Source organism: Phoca vitulina, unplaced genomic scaffold (assembly GCF_004348235.1).
Source record: "Phoca vitulina isolate PV1807 unplaced genomic scaffold, GSC_HSeal_1.0 scaffold33, whole genome shotgun sequence".
In the NCBI taxonomy this organism is placed as follows: Eukaryota; Metazoa; Chordata; class Mammalia; order Carnivora; family Phocidae; genus Phoca; species Phoca vitulina.
The window spans coordinates 636,665-656,181 of NW_022589736.1; the positions used below are offsets into that span (position 1 = coordinate 636,665).

General features: G+C 60.5%; 2 protein-coding genes across 4 annotated transcripts in view; both read right to left on the bottom strand.

Annotated features, from left to right (window-relative positions):
- The window catches only part of TBC1D24 (TBC1 domain family member 24), a 26,596-nt gene extending 11,456 nt beyond the window's left edge, over nt 1-15,140 (bottom strand). For 2 of the 3 annotated variants that reach the window (XM_032425765.1, XM_032425763.1), the window contains exon 1: nt 14,502-14,773. The gene's annotated coding sequence lies outside the window, so the exon portion shown is untranslated. Of the gene's footprint in view, nt 1-14,501; nt 14,774-15,059 lie in introns of those variants that run through there. The other variant, XM_032425764.1, reaches the window with a different exon arrangement.
- Nucleotides 15,141-15,893: 753 nt separating this feature from the next.
- NTN3 (netrin 3) lies at nt 15,894-18,652 on the bottom strand. Its single transcript, XM_032425879.1, has 6 exons — nt 17,725-18,652; nt 17,465-17,653; nt 17,225-17,374; nt 17,044-17,094; nt 16,836-16,910; nt 15,894-16,600 (listed from the first exon to the last, which is right to left on the bottom strand). Exons 1-6 carry the CDS (start codon nt 18,650-18,652, stop codon nt 16,260-16,262), a joined length of 1,734 nt encoding a protein of 577 aa, XP_032281770.1. The 3' UTR covers nt 15,894-16,259.
- Nucleotides 18,653-19,517: the final 865 nt, after the last annotated feature.

The window sequence follows — 19,517 nt, forward strand, 5'->3', positions numbered from 1 at the left end:
GAGAGACACAGCAAGAGAGGGAACACAAGCAGGGGGAGTGGGAGAGGGAGAAGCAGGCTTCCTGCCGAGCGGGGAGCCTGATGTGGGGCTCAATCCCAGGACCCTGAGATCATGACCTGAGCCGAAGGCAGACGCTTAACCAACTGAGCCACCCAGGCGCCCCCAGAATTTTTTCTTTTTTAAGACTATTTTTTATTCTTTAATTATTTTATTTATTTTTTTAGGATTTTTTTTTTTTTAAGTCATGTCTACACCCAACGTTGGCCTGGAACTCCTGACCCCAAGTCAAGAGTTTCACGCTCTACTGACTGAGCCAGCTGGGCGCCCCTAAGACTGTTTTTTAGAGCAGTTTCAAGTTCACAGAAAAATGGAGAGGAAGGAAATGCAGAGGAAGGCACAGAGATTTCTCACCCCCTGCCCGCCCCACACAGGCATGGACTGCCCCGCCATCGGCACTGCTCCCCAGTGAGGAGCCTGCATGAACTCGTCATCATCACCTGAAATCTGCAGGGTACCAAGGGTATCTTCTAGGAGTTTGCACAAATGTATGATGACATGTATCCTCATGACAGGCCCATACAGGGTATTTTCACTGCCCTAGAATACCGCTGTCCTCCACCTGTCCATCCTGCCCTCCCCCAATCAGAACGTCGTTCCTTTTCATGGCTAAAGACTATTCCACCATGTGGACAGAACACGTTGTGTTTACCCCCTCATCTGCAGGTGGGCTTGGGTCGCTGCTGGATCCTGGCTCCCGTGAGCAACGCTGTTGTGAATGCGGGTGTGCCCGGGTCTGTCGGAGTCCAGCTTCCAGCTCTCCTGGATACGTATCAGTCGACGCTGCTCTTATAGGAGCTTCCCCATAGAGAAGATGAACTAAAATAAGGTTTTGTAACAACACCTATTTCACACGTCCCACCAAGAAGTGCCTCACCCACAGCGGAACCCGGCCTGCGACTGAGCTGGAGCCTTTCCTTCCTCTTCAGAAGAAAAGAAGCCTTCACGGAGCTGGTAAGTTTGCTCTGTACTGGGTGGGAAAGGAGCCCCCCTGTCCAGGCCCTGAAGAGCCACACCCAGGCTGCACTCCACAGGCCCCATGTGCAAATTACCTATAGGTTTGTGGGTTTTGTTTTGGTTTTTTTTTTTTTTTTTTTAGTTTTTATTTCTTTAAGTCCTCTCTACCCCCAACTTGGGACTCGAACTCACAATCCCACAATAAAGAGTCACACGCTTTTCGGACTGAGCCAGCCAGGAGCCCCACCTATAGGGTTTAGATCCTTCATTCTAGGCTCTGGGCCCGCTAACCTCTGAAGGGGACCCCAGGCCCATCCTGTGTGTGAGAAAAGTAGCAGCTCCTTCTCAGGGCAGTAAACATGTTTATAAGCAGAACAAGAGCTGGGCAGGACAGCACCAGTCCTCACTCAACTGGCCTCCCATTCTGGTGGAATATTAAACTGGCAACTCCAAAGACGATTATCGCACCTTGTAAAGTTCCTTCAGAAGGACCTTCAGGGAGGAGCAAACAGTTTCGTTTGCTGCAGCAAGGAGCTCAGGGACATGCCGGATTCAGAGGGAGTCCGAGGCTGGGGCATGCTTAGGAGACCCTGGAGAGCTCCCCGAGCCCCCACAGGCGTCCTCCTCAAGCCCCACCCCAAGAGACAGCATGGCATTTCCCGGGCCAGCGAGGCTTGCAGCGACCGCTTTAGGCATCTATAAAACCAGATCCAGGGTGGTTTTCTCGGTTGTTGTCATTTTTAAACAGGAATGTATCATCACAAAAAGGGCCAATAATACAAAATTGTAGAACAAAAATGTGAAGTCCTGTTTCAGTCGCCCACCCCAATCCTACCTCCTCTTCCTCCTAAAGGTAAACACGACTCACATTTTAGGGCATATCCCTTAAAGCCTTTTCCTTAAACTGACACACACACACTCATTCACAACCACGTTAGATGGTGTAAGCTGGCTCTTGGGAAGAAGTCGGGGGTAGGAAACACACCAAACATGTAAGAACATATAAACTACTCTCAGTTGAACACTCGTGCCCTGGAGGTAAGTTTTGGAGCTGACGTGCCTGTCCCCTCAGATCCTCCTCCTGCAGCTCATGGCTACCATAGGACACTGTCGGGATGCAGGAAACAGGCCTCAGCTGCTGCCCATGCCCCCCCCCCCCCCCCCCCCGCCCCCCCCCGGGCCCCGAAGGGGGGAGCGGGGGGGGCGTCCCACACCCCCCCCCGGGGGCCCCCCCCCCCCCCCCCCCCCCACCGGCGGCTGCCCAAGGGGCCAGGAAGGGGGAAGCAGGCCATGCTTCCACATCCACAGTCAGGGGTCAGGAGTGGAGAAGGGAGGCAGGAGCTAATGCAGGAGGTGATCCAGTGTTAAGTCCGGCAGGCCGGGCTTCCAAGTCCAGCTGTTTGCCTGAACCTCACACGAGCCATGCCTCTTCCCCAAAGGGCAGGTACCCGCATATGATACGGAGCTGATAAATACAACCCACCTCACTGGCGTGGGTCCTCACGCAACACCGGCAGGGTGAGCTCACGCCCCGGGCTCACTGGCTGGGGTGTGCGTGACACCCTGCAGACAAGCACACCCCACTATCTCTCTCACTTCCCCTCATCCGTGCTCCCTGCCAAGGCTCCACTGCACTTTCCCCAGCCTGTTGTGCTCTGGCCAATCCAGACACCCCACCAGCCAGGCCCTGCCACCAGGTGCCCTGGAAAACCACCTTCCTTGGGCCTCCAATGCGGATGGAGGGAATGACTTTTGATCACAAACGCTGCAATCTCCTAAAGGTCACTGCCCACCAGTCTCAGGGTCGGTGCAGAGCAACGGGGCGGGGGCCGGGCTGGTTTTCAGGGGACCCCTCTCCACCAGCCCTGTGGGAGGAGGCTCCACCAGCCGCCTGCGACTGCATTTGGAATGCAGCGAAGTACTTGGTGTGCTCTGTCCTCCGCTCTGGGCCTAGCCTGCAATTCTGGGAAAATGGAAAAAATTCCATTCGATATCCTGTCCAGTGGGTGCCAACTACTAGGGTAATGAGGGCAGACCTCTCTCAATTTGAGTTCAAGTGACGAGAAGCAGCAGCCAAGAGAGCTGAGGAAAGGTCACTGTGGACAATGAGAAGAACAAGTGCAAAGGCCCTGAGGCAGGAACAGGCTGGTGAGCTCCAGGAAGAGAAGGACATTCAGAATGGCCAGAGCACAGCAAGCAAGGCAAAGAGCAGCAGAGACATCCAGGGGCTGGATTGCGCACGGGGAGGAGTCTGGATTTTCTTCTTGGTACAGCTGGAAGCAGGGAAGGGATGTGATCCCACAAACATACTTAAAAGCCAATTGTTATGAGGATTAACGAGGACTGTTTATAGAAAACACTCAGCCTAGCCTGGCCCACACGGCAGCTCAGATGTCCCTAGGGCCTCTTGTTACTGCTCCACAGGATCCCCTGGCCTGGTACGGGATCCCCTGGCCTGGTACGGGATCCCCTGGCCTGGTACAGGATCCCTTGGCCTGGTACAGGCTCAGGGACATCTGGGGAGGGACAGGGACCCAGTTGGACATCAATTGATCGGTCCTGCAGAGGGGCCCGAGTATGGCCCCTTCTGGTGGGGGAGGTTCTCCCACGGGCCCACCCAAGTCCCCAGCTCACTCTTCAGGGACAGTCCCTGCAAAGGGCCTCTTTGACAGACCTGCTTCCCCTACCCCTGTAAGCCCCTTCCAGTGACCCTCACAAACGCCATGTCTGTTTTGAGGGTTCAGGCTACCTACAGACAGGAAGCAAGTTATTCTTGATCAAAAATAAAATAGAACTCCAGGGGCCCCTGGGTGGTGTAGTCAGTTGGACTCTTGGTTTCGGCTCAGGTCACGATCTCAGGGTCTTGAGATCAAGCCCTGCTTCGGGCTCTAAGCTCAGTGAGGAGTCTGCTGGAGTTTCTCTCCCCCTCTGCCCCTCCCACATGCACTCTCTCTAAATAAACCCTAAAACGAAAAACAGAACTTTAAGTGGAAATGAGTGACTCCTATTTCCCCCAAATGTTATGCTGCTATGCTGGCGACAGCTCGGTCCGGGTCCCCTTCCCGTCATGATGACCTTTGTGCCCTCTGGCCACGTACACTGTCCCGGGTACGCCAAAGGCAAGTTTACACCAGGCTGTGGTGAGCTCCGATGCATGGGGGGGGCCCTCCCCACAGGCCCTGGCCAGGGCGGCTGCTTCTGGGGAGGGAGTTCCTATGAGAAGACACTTCCGCTGGGTGCACCCCATGGGAGTTCAAATCAACCCCAACTCTGTCCTTCAGGGCAACAGCAAGAGAAGGTACTGGCCGGGGTGCAGGAGCCCCGGAACCCCAAACCTGCTGGCTCTGCTCCGTCAGGTGCACGGTGCCCCTGCTGACAGGAGCAGGGTGAGAGGAAAGAGCAGATGCGGCGGGACGGACAAGACCTCCTTGTGGGGCAGGAGATGCCCAGGAACAAGGAGCCGGCAGCACCTGGTCAAGCCGGACCCCTCCCACCCCAATCCGCAGGGGCCACGGAGCACAGAGCACACAGCAGCTGGCCGCCAATTGACTTTGCCTTGCATTCCTACCTCCCCTAATCCTGAGGACAAGTCAAGGGCGTGGGGACTGGCTCCACTTTATAGATGAGGAAACCAAGTACAGAAAGGACCTACGAGCCCCTCCGCACAGGGAGAAGCACCCGAGTCTGTCAGCCTCCAGTGCTCACGTGACCCCTGTTTCGCAACCCCCCCCCCCCCCCCTCGCCCGCACCAACCCCCCCGACAGTCGGCCCCCCCCCCGCCCCCCCCGCCCCCCTTTTGCCCCCCCCCCCCCCCCCACTTCGGCAGCACAGACCACCTGGACAGTCAGCCCCACCCACGCGCTCTCCTCAGCGTGCGCAGGGCTGGCTTCCCCTGGCCCCACTGCTGTCCCCAAACACTGCCCGGGGTCTGAGGAGTCAGAAGACCTCTGCATTTCTCACCTCTTAAGTGGGGAACATGATTTCCCCAAACTCTTGGCTGTGAACCTCACTTTTTTTTTAAAGATTGTATATTTATTTGAGAGAGAGAGAGTGCAAGCAAGCGCAACAAGCGGGGGGAGGGGCAGAGGGAGAAGCAGACTCCCTGCCAAGCAGGGAGCCCGATGCAGGACTCGATCCCAGGACCCTGGGATCATGACCTGAGCCGAAGGCAGATGCTTAACCGACTGAGCCAGCCAGGCACCCCTAAACCTCACTTTCCTGTGACAAGCACCAGCGCACACATGAAGCCTGGGTGATGCCATCTTAACCACCAACACTGGGCTCTGCGCCTCCCTTCCAGGCCAGGCCTCCCCTTGCCCCTAACTTTTATTCACTTGACAGGCTTCTGTTGAGATACCTCCTCTGTGCCATGAGCAGCTAGCAAGGCAAGGCGCCGACTCCACCGGAGCACAGCAGAAGGGGCAATGGTGGGGACCCTGAATGCAGAAAGATGGGCAGTCGGCCGCAGGGGCAGGGCACAGAGAGGAGGGCCCGGCAAGGAGGGGAGGCTGAGGCGGGCGGTGTTGAGTGGCCAGAGCTGGGACAGGCAGGGCCGATGGCTGTGTGTGCCAGCTGACTGGACATCAGCCCCACACAAGTGGCAGCAGTAGGAGAGCCTAAGCAGAAGGTGGCAGGTGAGAAAACCCCCCTGGTGGCCCAGGAAGGAGGGCTGAGTCCAGAGAGGAGGCTCGAGGAGGGTGGGATAAGGCCAGCCGGGGAGGATGGAGAAGACAAGGAGGACCCAACAGACTGCCCAGGGGTGGATTCCACCAGATGGGGTGACCCAGGGGTGGGGGCAGACCCCCAAGCAGGGGACAGAGAATCTGGCCCAAGGCAGGGGCAGGGTCGGCAGATCGGAGGGAGTGATGGCGGGGGGGGGGGGGGGCGGGGGGGGGACGGGGGGCGGGGGGGGGCCGGCCGGGTGGGGGGCGGGGGCGGGGGAGTGTGCGGTGCCTGTCACGGCACAGACGGGTCTCAGGCAAATGCCCGAGCAGCTCAGGCAGGAGGCAAGGCCCCGTCCGGACACCAACGCTGGCTCCTGGACTCTTCGGCCACCTAGTCAGCCTCACGGAGGGCGCACACCCAGCCCTGGACGCCACCAAAGGGAGAGCAGCCGCGTGCAGAGGGATTCTGCTGCCCCCCCACCCCACCCTCTGTTGCATTCCTCCCCCCACCCCCAACACTGACCGCACATGGTCCAGAGCCGGGCCTGCTGGGCCTTAGTCACTGAGCACAGGACAGGGAGGCTGTACCGCCGGCGTCAGCAGCCGTGGCTCGGCATTTCCCCTGTGTCCTGAGCAACCCTACATCTGTTCAGGGAGCAGGACCAGCAAACAATGGAGAGGAGAGCGGCGGCGGCCCCAGCCCTTGTGCGCATGTGCACGCATGGGTGTGCGTGGGTGTGTGCATGCATGTGCGCGTGTGGCATGACCGCAGGACAGGGAAGGAGGGCAGGGGCGTGCCTGGCTCTGGGTCTGCAGACTTCCATGGGACACAGGACCGCTCCCCCTCTCAGGCGGTGGAATTCACAGCTTTGTCAATCTCTAGGCCATCGGTCTCTCTCACAGCAGAGCCTACAGAAAGGCCAGGGGACAGCAGAATGAGGAGCCCCTCGACGCCCACTTGGCACCAAAGATGGGCATGTAGAGATGACACAGCCCCGCTCCAGCCCTCCCTTGGGTGTGTGCACGAGAAAGACATGTTTGCTGCCTGACTCGGAGATGCTTGGAGCGCTGAGGCCACCGGGCAGTGGGCCAGGCAGGGAAGACAACCCGTGTGGGAAGGGAGAGCTCAGCTCACGAGGCATTTGGGTACGAGACAGGGCCGGCGGGGGGTGGGAGTAGGGCAGCCTGAAAGGGCACCAGCAAGTCAGGAATGGTAGACATGGCAGGTGCAGCTTCAGGGGAGGAAGGTGTAAGGAGGTGCAGGGTCGGGAGAGGTCCCTGAGACCATCTGGCTTACAGGACCAGAAGGGGCAGGGATAGGCCAGGCCATGAGAGCAGGCCTGGGGCAGGGCACATTCCAAGGCAGGTGATGACCACCTTCTCCCACTACTCCGGAACCTTCTTCTCAAGTCTGAGTCAAATCGGACTTCCTCACGAGGCCCAGTGTTCCCACCTGTCTGTGGGGAGGCCAGGAAAATGCCCCATTCCACTCCTGGGAATCTGCTGGAGGCCATGGGGAAAAGCTGCAGGTCATTGTATGGAACCTGGGGGGTGGGTGCGGATATTCATCTCCCCACCTGAACCCTCGGCTGTAGGACGACTCCCCGATTCTGCAGATGGCTGGTGGTGATGGTGTCACTGACTGGGGTGACCACAGTCAATGATCCCCCACATTGCCTTACTGTGCTGTCCTGCTTTCACCCACCTCCCCCACTCCTACCTCTCTTCTGGCTCTGGAATGTGTGACACACAGCACCCACTTCCTCATCCTCTCTCCAAAAATGCCCTTTGTCCTTCTGGCCAGATAGCAGGGGCTCCCCTGGACCCCATCCCCCTCTATCTGAGCTCTCCCTGGACCCTGCCCCACTCTATCTGGGCTCTCCCTGGACCCGTCTCCCACTATCTGGGCTCTCCCTGGAACGCATCCCCCTTTATCTGGGCTCTCCATAGACCCCATCCCCCTCTATCTGAGCTCTCCCTGGACCCTGCCCCCCTCTATCTCAGCTCCTCCCAGACCCCATCCTCCTTTATGCATTCTCCCTAGACCCCGCCCCCCTCTATTTGAACTTTCCCTGGACCCTGCCCCCCTCTATCTGAGCTCTTCCCAGACCCTCTGTCTTCCCTTCTCCCCTCTGTCTAAGCTCTCCCAGGACCCCATACCCCTCTGTCTGGGCTCTCCCTGGACCCTGTCCCCCTCTACCTCGGCTCTCCCCAGACCCCATCCCCCTCTAAGTTCTCCCTAGACCCCGCCCCCCTCTATCTGAGCTCTCCCCAGACCCCGCCCCCCTCAGTCTAAGCTCTTCCAAGACCCCATCCCCCCCATTCGGGCTCTCCCCGGACCCTGTCCCCCTCTACCTCAGCTCTCCCTGGACCCGTCCCCCTCTGTCTAAGCTCTCCCTAGACCCGCCCCCCTCTATCTGAGCTCTCCCCAGACTCTGCCCCCCTCTAAGCTCTCCCAGGAACCCATCCCCCTCTGTCCGGGCTCTCCCTGGACCCTGTCCCCCTCTACCTCGGCTCTCCCAGGACTCCGTCTCCCCCCCGTCTGGGCTCTCCCTGGACTCTGCCCACCCAGGGTCCTTGTTTCCTGCCCGCTCTCATCCCTGCTCAAAGGCTGCAGAGCATTAGAGGGTAGAGGAGGCCGCCTTGGCTTGATGCTCCCCAACTTTAGAAGCTTTATATCTCTATCCCTTCATCCACATCCTAGTCAGGTCTGAAACTGTCAGAGATGGTGTGTCACAAACAACACACTCTCTCATGAGCCCATCCAGGAGCTCTTCACAGTCCTCGCCCCTCCTCCCACACGTCGTGACTCCATCTCCCCTTACCCAGCAGCCCCTCTTGGCTTTACTTCCTCGCCCACTCAGCCTAGACCTGCGTGCCAAGCCCTCCTGTCTTCTTATCTCAGCCACCAGGCACACCCACAGGGGAAGCCAGCCCGACAGCGCACTTCTCTGCGCCTGCACACCAGCTGTAGAGGGGAAAACTCGTGCTGCCCTAGTCAGGGCCCTCAGAGCCCCCGGCCAGCATCCTCTCGCATTCTGCACACCAGCTGACAGCTCCACACCCACCTGTGGCCCTCCCACTCTGCCCCTCCTCTCCACCTGCCCCTCAGTCTGCATCTCCCCCGGGGCCTGGATCTCAGCTTCCCGGCACCCCGCTTTCCTGCATCCTTAGTGTTCCTGCTCTGCCTTAAGACCCCATGCATTGCTCCGGCTCTGTCGCTCCTTCTTCTTTCCTTGCCAGTCAAGCTTCTGGAGAAAGTGGGGTGTGCCCACCTTGCAGGGATACCCTTGGGCCCTTATGTCCCTGAAGCATGCATGACCCCGCTGCTCTCAGCTCTCCTCTGCGGAGGCCTCCTCCTTCCTGCCCTCCGGACTCCTCAGCCGCCATGCCACTCCTGCTCCCATCCCCCCACGAGTCTCTTAAATGTGGCTTTCACAGGGATCCACGTTCTTCTCAGCCTGAGATCCTCTTGTGAACTCAGGCCCTGTACCTCCAGCTGCTTTCCTCAGCATCTCCCCAGCACGGCACATTCCACACGACCAACCAACACAGCTCTGTGCTGCACCTGAAACCCTTCCCTGGCCCCGCCCTCCCTTCAGGGTCTGGCCCCTGGTGCGGGTGCGCTGGATGACCCCTGTGGAGGAGGAGGCGAGGCAGGAGACACCAGTCTCCTTCACCTGCCTTTCCTGACCTCCCAGGCAGGGCTGGGGGCACCCTCACTGCACTCGACCCCTCCTTGTGCAAAAACGGTTTTAACTGTGGGCACGCTGCTGCGATGACCTGCTTATGAGTCCAGCTCTTCTACCACATGATGATTTTTGAGTCTAGGGGCCTCCCGCCATACCCAGTGCACCCGGGAAGGAGGAAACAAGAGAAAGAAACATGGAGACGCAGAAAAATCCCAAACCACTTTAGCCCAAGAGGCAAATTTAATTCTTAATAATAACAACAGGAGCGTTTGCCAACTGGTTCTACGCATGTGACCTTCCCAGCAGGCATTTTTGCGTAACGGGAGGGCAGGCTGTGCTCTGCCTCATCCCTGAAGCAGAACACAGGGATTTTTCAAATATTAATGGCAACTGGCAACTCCACAGTGACTACCAGGCAGCCGGTTCTGGGGAACTGGATACTGGCCCTTTGCTGGTGGCACACGATGGAGGGCGCGTGCCAGGGACAAGGGGTGTAACCATTAACGAGGCATTAATCACAGCACAGCTGGCTGGCCCGTCTGCCTGTCTCCAGGCAGAGGTTAAAATGCAGGTCTTACCAACGGCACCTGAGCCTAGGGCACAGGACCTGAAACAGGTCCCTGTTGGCCACTCCAAACAGTTCCCTATGTCCCTCTGTCGCCTCAAACACCTTTGCCCCAGCCTGGCCTGGTCTGCCCACAGGCAGGGGCTAAGGTTGGAATGGGGCTCTAATGCAGGATCTGTATCTTTCGAGCAAGAAAGGGTCCTCCCAATTGCAGGTCTGGAAAACACCCCCAGGGCACGTGACCCATCAGCCTGCTGCACAGAATGAGAAGCAGAAGAGAACCCGCCTGTCAGCAGTATTGGAATTCTGACCTGTCTGAATTCCAAGCAAGGTGCCTGTCACAGGTGTGCCTCAGAAGGCTGGGCACAGAGCTGGTTCTTAGCAAGTATTTTTAGACCTGACAACAAAGCTGGGGCGAGAGGGAGTCTTGCTGGTATAATCATTTTAATAGGCATTCGAAATACTTCCTGGGCGCCTGTGTACCAAGTCCCGGATACAGAGACGCAAGCTCTCAATGAGCTGCTGCCTACGGGGCACGAATGGACAGACCGTGCCGGCCCTGGCACAGGTGCGCGAGAGAGGAAAGCACAGGGCGTCGGGGGCCTCAACTGGGTCCTAAGGGACGAGGAGGCCCTGGCCCAGGAAGCAGAAGGGACCACATGGGCCCAGGACAGGGCCGCAGAGGGCACAGCCTCTCAGGGTGATGAGCCCTTCAGTCTCTAAGAGGGCAGGCCAGTGATCATCATCCACGGCGCAGATGACAGAACAGTCCTACAGTCCAGCCACACAGGCTCCCGGAAGCCAAAGGGCAGGAGACCGAGGCCTGGCCTGTGTTGGGCGGTGGGGAGGGACAGCCCCAAAGGGCAGGGAAGGATGTTTGAGGCAGGAGGAATTAATGCATACACCTGGATCTTTCTAAGGCCAGCAGCTTTACCAAGATTTGAAGGCTAGCACTATCTGCTGGAAAAGAAATGACTGAAGATCGAGACCCCCTGCAAAATGATACAAGGAAATGCTGAAGGGACAGAATGCAGAGGGAAGCTTTCAGTGGAAGCAGGTAAAGAGCTATATTTAGAATACTACACAGTAAGGCTTTTATTGGTAACAGAATCGCCCATCAGTAAGCAACACCCCTCACTGTGTGCGGTACCCAATTAAAATTGTGTAACAATTAGGCAGACACAGTTTCAGATTATCGGAAACAGGCCAAGCCATGTCTTAATCACCTGTAAAAGGAGAGAGGAGCTTGGGTAGGCTGAAGGGAGAAACCAGGACTGCTCACATGTGACCCCTGCCAACAGGTCCTTGTGCAATACCCAAGGGAGACTGATAAGGTCACACAGCCAGGTGGGGGGGACATAACCGCCACAGGACAGAATGAGATCTTGTCTTGGGTGCCCTAAGTGAGGAGCATGTTCCTTCAGAGGCAAAGATAACTTCTAACAGCCCACTGTGCACTTATCTGAAGGCCAGACCAGCCCTGTGGGGCCCTGTGCCACCTGAGGGCAGAGAGAGGCTCCTTTTGCAACATGGGCCTTTCCCCACCCTCTCCCCCTCAGCCCCCAGGTGTGGGAGGAAGACGGGAGGGCACCACACACTTGCTCCTCAGCATCGAGAGCCTTTCCAAAGTCCTGCTTGCTGCTAATGCTGATGTACCACACAGAAATTGGGGTCCTAGAAGTACAGCAAGGGGACCTCAAGAATTCCACAACTTTGAATCGGTCTCTGGGTCTGGAAAACACTTTTTTCAGAGATCTAACTATAAGAATGCTCTGAGGGGACCAACCCTTGGTCTAGAGGGAAACTGGATCCTTTGAGATGAGTGACAATCTGGGTTTCCCAAAAGGCACATAAAGCCATGAGACAGGAAGGCCCCTGGCATCAATAATCTGATTTTGCACCTTTAGGATCTTACATTTCGCTGTTTACTATAACCAACAAACTCGGGCCCTGTGAGAACGAAGAAGCCCATGATCCTGCCCCCAGGCCCCAAAGGCAAGGGCTTATGAATCAGACTTCCTTTACCTCACCCATCCTCTGTTGTATGGACATAAAACATCAGTGCCTCCAGGCTTCTCTTGCTTACTCCATACGCTCCCCTGGGGAGGCCCACCCCAGTCCCTGTGGCTTCAGCACGACCGGAAGGAGTCCCACACACGTTCTCAAGCCCAGGACGTTCTCCTTGGCTCGAGACTAATGTACATCCACCCACCATTGGGAAGCCTTACTGACCTCCAGCTTAGCATCTCCACACTGAAAGTCGTCACCTGCCCCCAAGCCAGCTTCCTTCCGGCACCCCGTGTGTGTGGCATGGCGCTGCCAACTGCTGTCACCCGCTCTTGGAGCGTTCCCTATGCCTCCGTTCTCCCTGGCCCTTCCCCTCCCTGCAGCCACCTGTCCCCAGCACCCTTCTTCTGTGCTGGGCCTACGTCTGGCCAGGGAGGCTTCTGTGGCCCCTTAATGGCTTCCAACTCAGCGCAGGCCTTCACCACACAACACGGCTACCGCTGCCCCCTCACCCACGGAGAAGGCAATCTGGTCAGTCACTCACAAACCCGAGGTCCCTTGGGGGCTTCCCACTGCTCTCAGGGTAAAGTTCAAACCTGAGCCTGGAATTCAAACCCTCTTCCCAATCTGCCACCAGCCTCGCCTTCCCTGACCACCGGAGTTTCCCAAGGCCCTTCCTGCAACAGCAGGGTGCGAGGTAGCCGTGCCCTTCTCCCTGCAAACATAACACGCACCGTCCCTTTGCCTGGAAGTCTCTTTCCCTCACACGATCTCGCCACATCTATTCCTTCTTCAAAATTTAGCTCAAGTCCTTCTTAGGAATCCCTACTGAAAGCCAGCCGGAGGCTACTGCCCTCTCTCCCCAGCAAACTCTGTCCATGTCTGCAGGCACGCAGCGGCCCACCTCCTCCCTGCACTGTAACCTCCAGCGCAGAGGCTCCCACAGCTTTGCGGCCACAGAACAGCACAGGGCCTCCTTGTGTGAAGGGAAGCAGGATTTCGATAAATTTGTGTTGAAAGCATAATGAAAACCACTGAATAAAGAATTCAAGTGGATTCTTAATAAAATGCCTGAGTTTTTTTTTTTCCCCCTTTGATATTATCTCCCTTTGGAAAGTGACACTCGTAACAGCCACTGAAATTGCTGCTTTGAGTTGAAAAGGGCTTCTTTCTTCCATGGACAGAGTTGTCATAACAGGAAAGGTATGCTTCAACAGGTAAAACATTGAACAGGGTAAACGTTAAGTGCTTTTTTATAACCTGCTTCATTGTTCTTATGTACTTTAAACCAGAAACCATCTAAAAGCAAACACTTAAATATGTTTTCTGAGTTGGCTCAGATCGTAACTGGAATTAGGAGCAACACGGTGTACCCAAGGTCACTTGGCCTGCTGGACAGTCCTGGCAGGTGTGCTGAGGCCCACCTGCAGGTGAACTTGGAGACTCAGGGGGTGAATTTTATTAGTTATGAAAAGTCTGTCCAGATGACGTCTACGTTCGCCGAAGGTCACCCTTAACCCAGATGAAAACTACCGCACTAGCTTTAGCACCTTGGTTCATTTCAACAGCCATTCAGAGAGAACCACCTGCCCACTCCATGCCAGACAATAGGGGAGCAAAGATGAATGTGACGTGGCTCTCGCCCTGCTCGCAGGGAGAGACAAGCTTCTAAACAGAGCACTTGCTACCCAATAAGCGCTTCACGTAAAGGCTTTATCTGAGGGCTGAGAAGATTACTTGAGGACCAATCTTCAGAACAAAAGAAGTGCATGTGGGGCTTGCACCACTGGCTAGGGCTAACTGCGAAACCTTTCTGAGATTTCTTGATCTTTTCTTATCTGGGTTTGCTTCTCAGAGCCTGTATCCCTTCAAATGAATAGAACCTGCAAGCTTGTCTCCAAGACTATTAAGCAAACAGTTACAGGTGTCTGCTATGAGCCCTCACCCTCAAGCGGAGGGAACAGCTACATCTGTGGAGTGATAGGGTTTTTGTTTGTTTGTTTTGGGGGGGTTGTTTTTTTGTTTCTTTGCAATTGCCCTGCTGACACCTGAACAAACATACATCAAAATAATGAAAACCACATTCAAGTGCCCCTATTGGCCCCAGAAAAGCAGACGGACTCCTGACTAGGAATAAAAAACTGGGGAAACATCGAAACACCAGCATCACAACCACAGCCACACTGGTCACCAGGCCTGTGCCTCCCGCGCACACCGCTATCTTAACAGTCTACTTGTGCCTCCCCATAGCCCAGGTGGCTCTTAGACAACCTTTGGCCTTTAATGTCAGTGGCAATCCAGGAGCCCCAAAGCGTCTGTTCCTGTACGGAGTGAGGTCATCAATGAAAACCTGTAGCCAGGCCACCAGCACCCCTGCCCAAAGAAAACCGTGACCGGGTGCAGCCTATCCCTGACCTCCAGCTGTGCTTACTCAAGGCTCGGAAAGCACAGTGCCCGGGGCCCTGCGGAAATGCTTCCTTCTGCCGGCAAGGCCTGGAGGACGGCTGCCGCCTGGCACAGCAGCCACGCCAAGGGCTCCGAGGCTGGGCAGATAGATACCTAGGCGGCAGGTGGGCGGGCGTGTCATCCTGGGGCAAGCAGAGAGCCGAGAGGAAAGCAGTTGCAGGTCTTCAAGGACAGACGTTATCAGAGAATCTGTTGCAATTTCGAGTCCAGAAGAGGATTTCCTACCCCGCAGAGCCGGAAAGTGCCCCGAGAAAAGAGTGACACAGGAACAGCTCTTTCCGACGCTTCGCCCTGGGCCCGCCGCAGACCTCGGAGGGTCGGGGGCGCCGGCCCTGCCCCCGGGGTGGGCGTCCGGCGGCGCGGAGGTGGGCCCCGGCCCCGGGCGCCCCCCGCCCGGCTCTCGGTCCGCGGGGTGCGGCCCAGGGAGGGTGGGCAGGGCCGGGCGGACGGCCGCGGGCCCCGGGCGCACTGGCTCCGGACCCCCGACCCGCGCCACGGCCGGCCCCCACGCCCCGCCTCGGATGGAGGCCCCGCAGCCCTGCCCCACGTCCCCTCCCTCAGCACGCCCCCGCTGCAGTGACAGCCGGCGACCCGGCCCCGCGCCGGGCCGTCACGTCCCCCCTCCCCCCGCCGCGCCGACCGCGCACCCACCTCCGCCCGCCGCGCCGCGCCGCGCCGCTTTTCCTCAGCTGGCGGTGCGACTGAGCGCGGGCCTTTCTGCGCACGCGCGCATGCGGCCCCGCCCCCGCCAAGCGCGCGCCGCCGGCTGCCCACCCCAGGCGCCCGCGGGTCTCGGCTGCGGCGGGCTCTGGGCATGCGCGTTGGCGTCCCGCCGCAGCGCGGCGGGAGTTTGCGTCTGCCGGAGTCGGGTCCCTGCGCTGGGGGGCGCGGGCTTGCGCGCCGGCCCCTGGGGGCGCGAGCCGAGCGGGCGGGGGATGCTGTGTCCAGCCAAAGGCAAGGCTGGGGGCGCCCGGAGCCGAGAGGGCTGCCAGCCAGAGTTGCCGCCCCTACGGGTCACGGGTAGACCTGGGAACGCGCGTCTGCGTGGACACGACGTCCGGTCCCGAGCGGGCGGAGAAGGGGCGCAGGGGGTCCTCCGGGCGGGACCTGAGCGGTGGAGCCCTGAGGCCGAGGCCGAGAGAGACAGCCGGACGGAGACAAGACAGGGACACAGCAGGCCAAGAAAGAGGCCGAACACAGGCAGAGACGCAGCGGGGACAGGGACACGGACGCCCAAGCGGCAGAGACAGGGCAGGCGGAGGTGACAGGCGGGACAGACGGGGACCAGAGGCTGCCGTCCTCGCTGGGGGAGGAGACACAGCGCCCTCTGCGGGTCCTGGCAGGGGGCGGGGGAGCCAGTGCCGCCGAGCCCCCGGGGGTCCACAGGCGTCCGTGGTGGCCACGGTGCCTCGTGGGGAGTTAGAGCACTCTCTGGAGATCAGAGTCCGTGATGAAGCGATCGCAGCCCCTGGGGTGTTTTCAGACCTTAGATGGGTCCTGGCATCACAAGGGGGTTCATATCTGTTGGGAGAGGGTCACAGTGTCCCTTGTGGGACTATCACAGTGTCCCTTGGAGGGGGAAGAGAATGCGAAGGTGGGTTGACAGCTGCCCAAGGGAGCCTGGACGCAGCTCAGCGGCTATCACATCCCTCTGTGTTGGGGCGGGGTGTCGCTGCGTCCGTCACACCCCTCCCAGGCATGGGCGCGTGGCATCGAGGGAGTCGCTGGGCAGGGTCGGGGGAGGGCCCAGATGGCGACGCGCGCGACGCCAGCAAAGACTCCTCTGCAGGCGGATGCACTGGATGAACGTGCGCCTCAATGTGGAAGCAGCGCCCCGCCCGCGCTTAGGGCTCAGGCCGTCCCGCAGCGCCCCCGCCGCTCACGCCGCTGCAGCCTCCGCAGGCGCCGCGTCCACGCATCGCGCCAGGGCAGCACGAGGCTCCCGCGGGAGGCGCTGAGCCCGGGCCCCCGACCCCCGACCGCGGTCCCTGGCCCGCCCCCAAGCAGCAGGTAGCGGCGGCCCGGCAGTAGGCGCGGGCAGCCGCAGGCCGCGTCCCGCGCCGGCACCCACAGCGCGCTGCTCCCTCGCCTCGCGCGCTCCTCGCCGCTCCGGAACACTGCAAGCACGGCCACCGGGAAGCGCGTCCACGAGCCGCGCGCCTCGCCGCGCGCGCCCACCGCCACCTGCACCGCTGGGGGGAGGGCGAGAGGGGGCGGGGTCAAGCGGGGCGGAGCTGTCAGGGGGCGGGCGGAGCGGAGGAACGCTGCGCGCCCGCGGTGTGGGGAGGGGGGCACAGAGGGGACAGTCAACGCTGGGGTGGGGGTGGGCATCGAGAGGCCACCGGGCGCTGACAGGGCGGGGCCAGCGACAGTGGGAGGCCCAGGGAGGGAAAGGGCAAGGTGAGAAGGTGAGGGCAGGAGGCCTACCGTAGTCCTTCCTGCAGAATTTCTTCAAGCTGATGCGGTAACTGCCCCGGGCTGGTTTGCAGTGCGGGTCGCAGTCTGGAGGGCGTGTGGAGGCTGGCACAGAACAATCCCCACCTCCCTACCCCACCCTTTCCACCTCCCCTCCTTGAACCCATAGCCTTCCCCCCACAGTCATGCCAGTCTGGGATCCTGTTCTGTGTCCACTCACCCTGGGGCTCCACAGGGCTGCTCTCCTCAGTGGGTCCAGGGACAGGAATTTCTGCGGACAGGACGAGAGAACGGCCTGCACTGGAGGGGGAGCATTTGCAGGGCTCAGGGGATGAGCAGGTAGCAGCAGGGAGCTGGTGTGGCCTCGGCTGAGGTGGCTGAAGGAGGGCAGGGTCACTCACTAACACAGGGGGCCACCGGAGAGCGGCTCTGCTGGAAGCCAGGGGCGCAGCGATTGCAGGTGAGGCCGGTGACGCCATCCTTGCAGGGACACTGGCCTGTGGTCTGGTTGCAGGTCTTGCCAGCGGCACCAACAGGGTGACAGTCACATGCTGAGGACAGAGTCGGGATGGTTAGAAGCCCACGTGGGGATGCGGGGAGCCAGAAGGTGAGGATGTGCAGGGAGCTGGTGGCAGGCTCACCCCTGCAAGCGCGGCGGTCGCTCAGGGCACGCCCTGGGTCGCGATAGAAGCCCTCCCTGCAGTAGTGGCAGTGGCGGCCAGCGGTATTGTGCCGGCAGTTGAGACAGACGCCACCACTACGACGGCCAGACAGTCGGTACAGCTCCATGTTGAAGCGGCAGCGGCGGGCATGGCCATTGCAGGAGCAAGCTGCAGGAAGGGATGGGTCAGGGGCAGGCTGGCCTGGTCCAAGATCCCCAGGCCACCCTCCAAGGCCTCACCAAGGCAGGCGTGGGCTTCCCGGGCCGTGGCCCGCTGCCATGGCCTGTCGCAGTAGAAGGGCTTGCAGCGGCCGCAGTCGGGGCCCTCGGTGCCATGCTGACAGTCGCAGATGAGGTGGCCCTGGGTGTCCAGCAGGCACCTTGAGGCATGCCCATTGCACTTGCAGCGCCCGCCCACCTGGAGCTCAGTAGCCGAGTAAGAGTAAGGGATCATGGCCATGGAGTCCCTGGTGTCCCCCAGCATGGCAGGCCTTGTGAGCACTACTCGAATGTCTGTGGCAGTTACCCAGTCTTGGAGCACTGGGCTGCTGTCCAGATCCAGGCCTGGTGGGCTTCCGTCCTGCACGCTGAAGGCCAGAAGGCCACCACCATCAGGCTGGACCTGGGGCTCAGGGAAGCACAGAGCTTCAGGCCCTGGGCCAGGTGGGCCATCCGCAGGGGCAGGCAGGCGGCCATAGTCCAGGCCACAGCGGGAGGAGAAGAAGCCCAGTGGGGCCCAGCTGCCGCCGTGATCCTGTGACTTGAGCAGGGCCACCGAGGCTGGGGGCGCCGAGCAGAAGCGCAAGCTCACGAACACCAGCTCAAAAGCCTTGCCCAGGGGCACTGTGAGGGTCACGTTGTGGGGCGCCTGTGTCAGTGAGTCCGAACGCCAGCACACAGGGCTGGTGGTGCTCCCTGCGGAGGTCAGGAGGGCGGCGGGGTGTGCCCGCTTCGGGTCCGAGGCATCACAGGCCCGCGTGGCCGGCCGGCCGCACGTGCTGGACGCCAGAACCTCGCGGCCCAAGGCGGCGTTCACCAGGCCGGGCACGCAGCCGCGGGGCGCGCCCCCGTCGTCATGGCAGGGGTCGGCGGGCGCTGGCGGCCCCAGGCTCAGCGCGGTCGAAAGCGTGCCCGCGGTCAGCAGCAGCCCCCAGGGCCAGCCGGGCATGGCCGGAGCCGCGGTGGATCAGCCAGCCCGCCGGGCCCCACGCCGCTGCCCTCGGGGAGAGAGAGCCCGGATCCGGGGCTCTGCCCGCTGGCCCGCAATGCCGAGCAATCCCGGGAGGCCCCAGCCGGGGCCAAGAGGTGGGAGCAGCCGCGGGCACGCCCCGGGCCAAGCGCAATAGCGGGGATGCTGGCGCGTCGTCCCGCTGGGCCTGGAGCGATGACAGGAGTCGCCCCCGCTCCCGGCGCCTCCGCCCGCGGAGGCCCCACCCGTCGTCCGCCGCTGCACTCACCCACCGAGGGCCGGGTCGAGCAGGTCTCCCGGCCTCCCGGGAAGGGCCGAGGGCGGGCGGGGCCTGGGGCGCCCCGGCCGCCGCCTCCTCCCGGCTGTAGCGAAGGCGGGCGAGCTGTGCCAGGAGGGGGTGGGGGGCGCAGTAGGCGCAAGCCTGGGCCCAGCCGGGGGCGGGGCTGCTCGGGCCGGGAAGGAGGGAGGGGAGGGGAGGGGAGGGGGCCTCGTCGGCAGAGCCGGAATCAGAAGCAGATTCAGACACTGGCTGGGCCAGCGGGGGAGGGGGCTGGGAGGCCCGGGAGCCGGGGGAGGGGCCGGGGAGCCAGGAATGCGCTGGCGGGAGGGGTCTGGAAGGGGCGGCTCAGCCACGCAGCCCGTGGGGGACCACCCAGCAGGGTCCCCGGCCTGCATTCAGGCCCTGACTGCTCCTGGGGCTGTGCCACGTGCTGGGCGGGGGTCTGGCCGCCTCCTCCCTCAGGCCCATCTGGCAGGCTAAGCCCTGCATCTGAAGGCTGGTGCCCTGATGCTCCCCTGGGTCTCTACAGGGAACACTCAGGGCTGTAGCAGCCAAGCAGGGCTG

Coding starts and splice junctions, on each gene's coding strand:
- NTN3 (XM_032425879.1), bottom strand. CDS start 18,652: ATGCCCGGCTGGCCCTGGGGGCTGCTGCTGACCGCGGGCACGCTTTCG. Junction 17,654..17,724: donor GGAAGCCCACGCCTGCCTTG/GTGAGGCCTTGG, acceptor CCCTTCCTGCAG/CTTGCTCCTGCAATGGCCAT. Junction 17,375..17,464: donor CGACCGCCGCGCTTGCAGGG/GTGAGCCTGCCA, acceptor CTCTGTCCTCAG/CATGTGACTGTCACCCTGTT.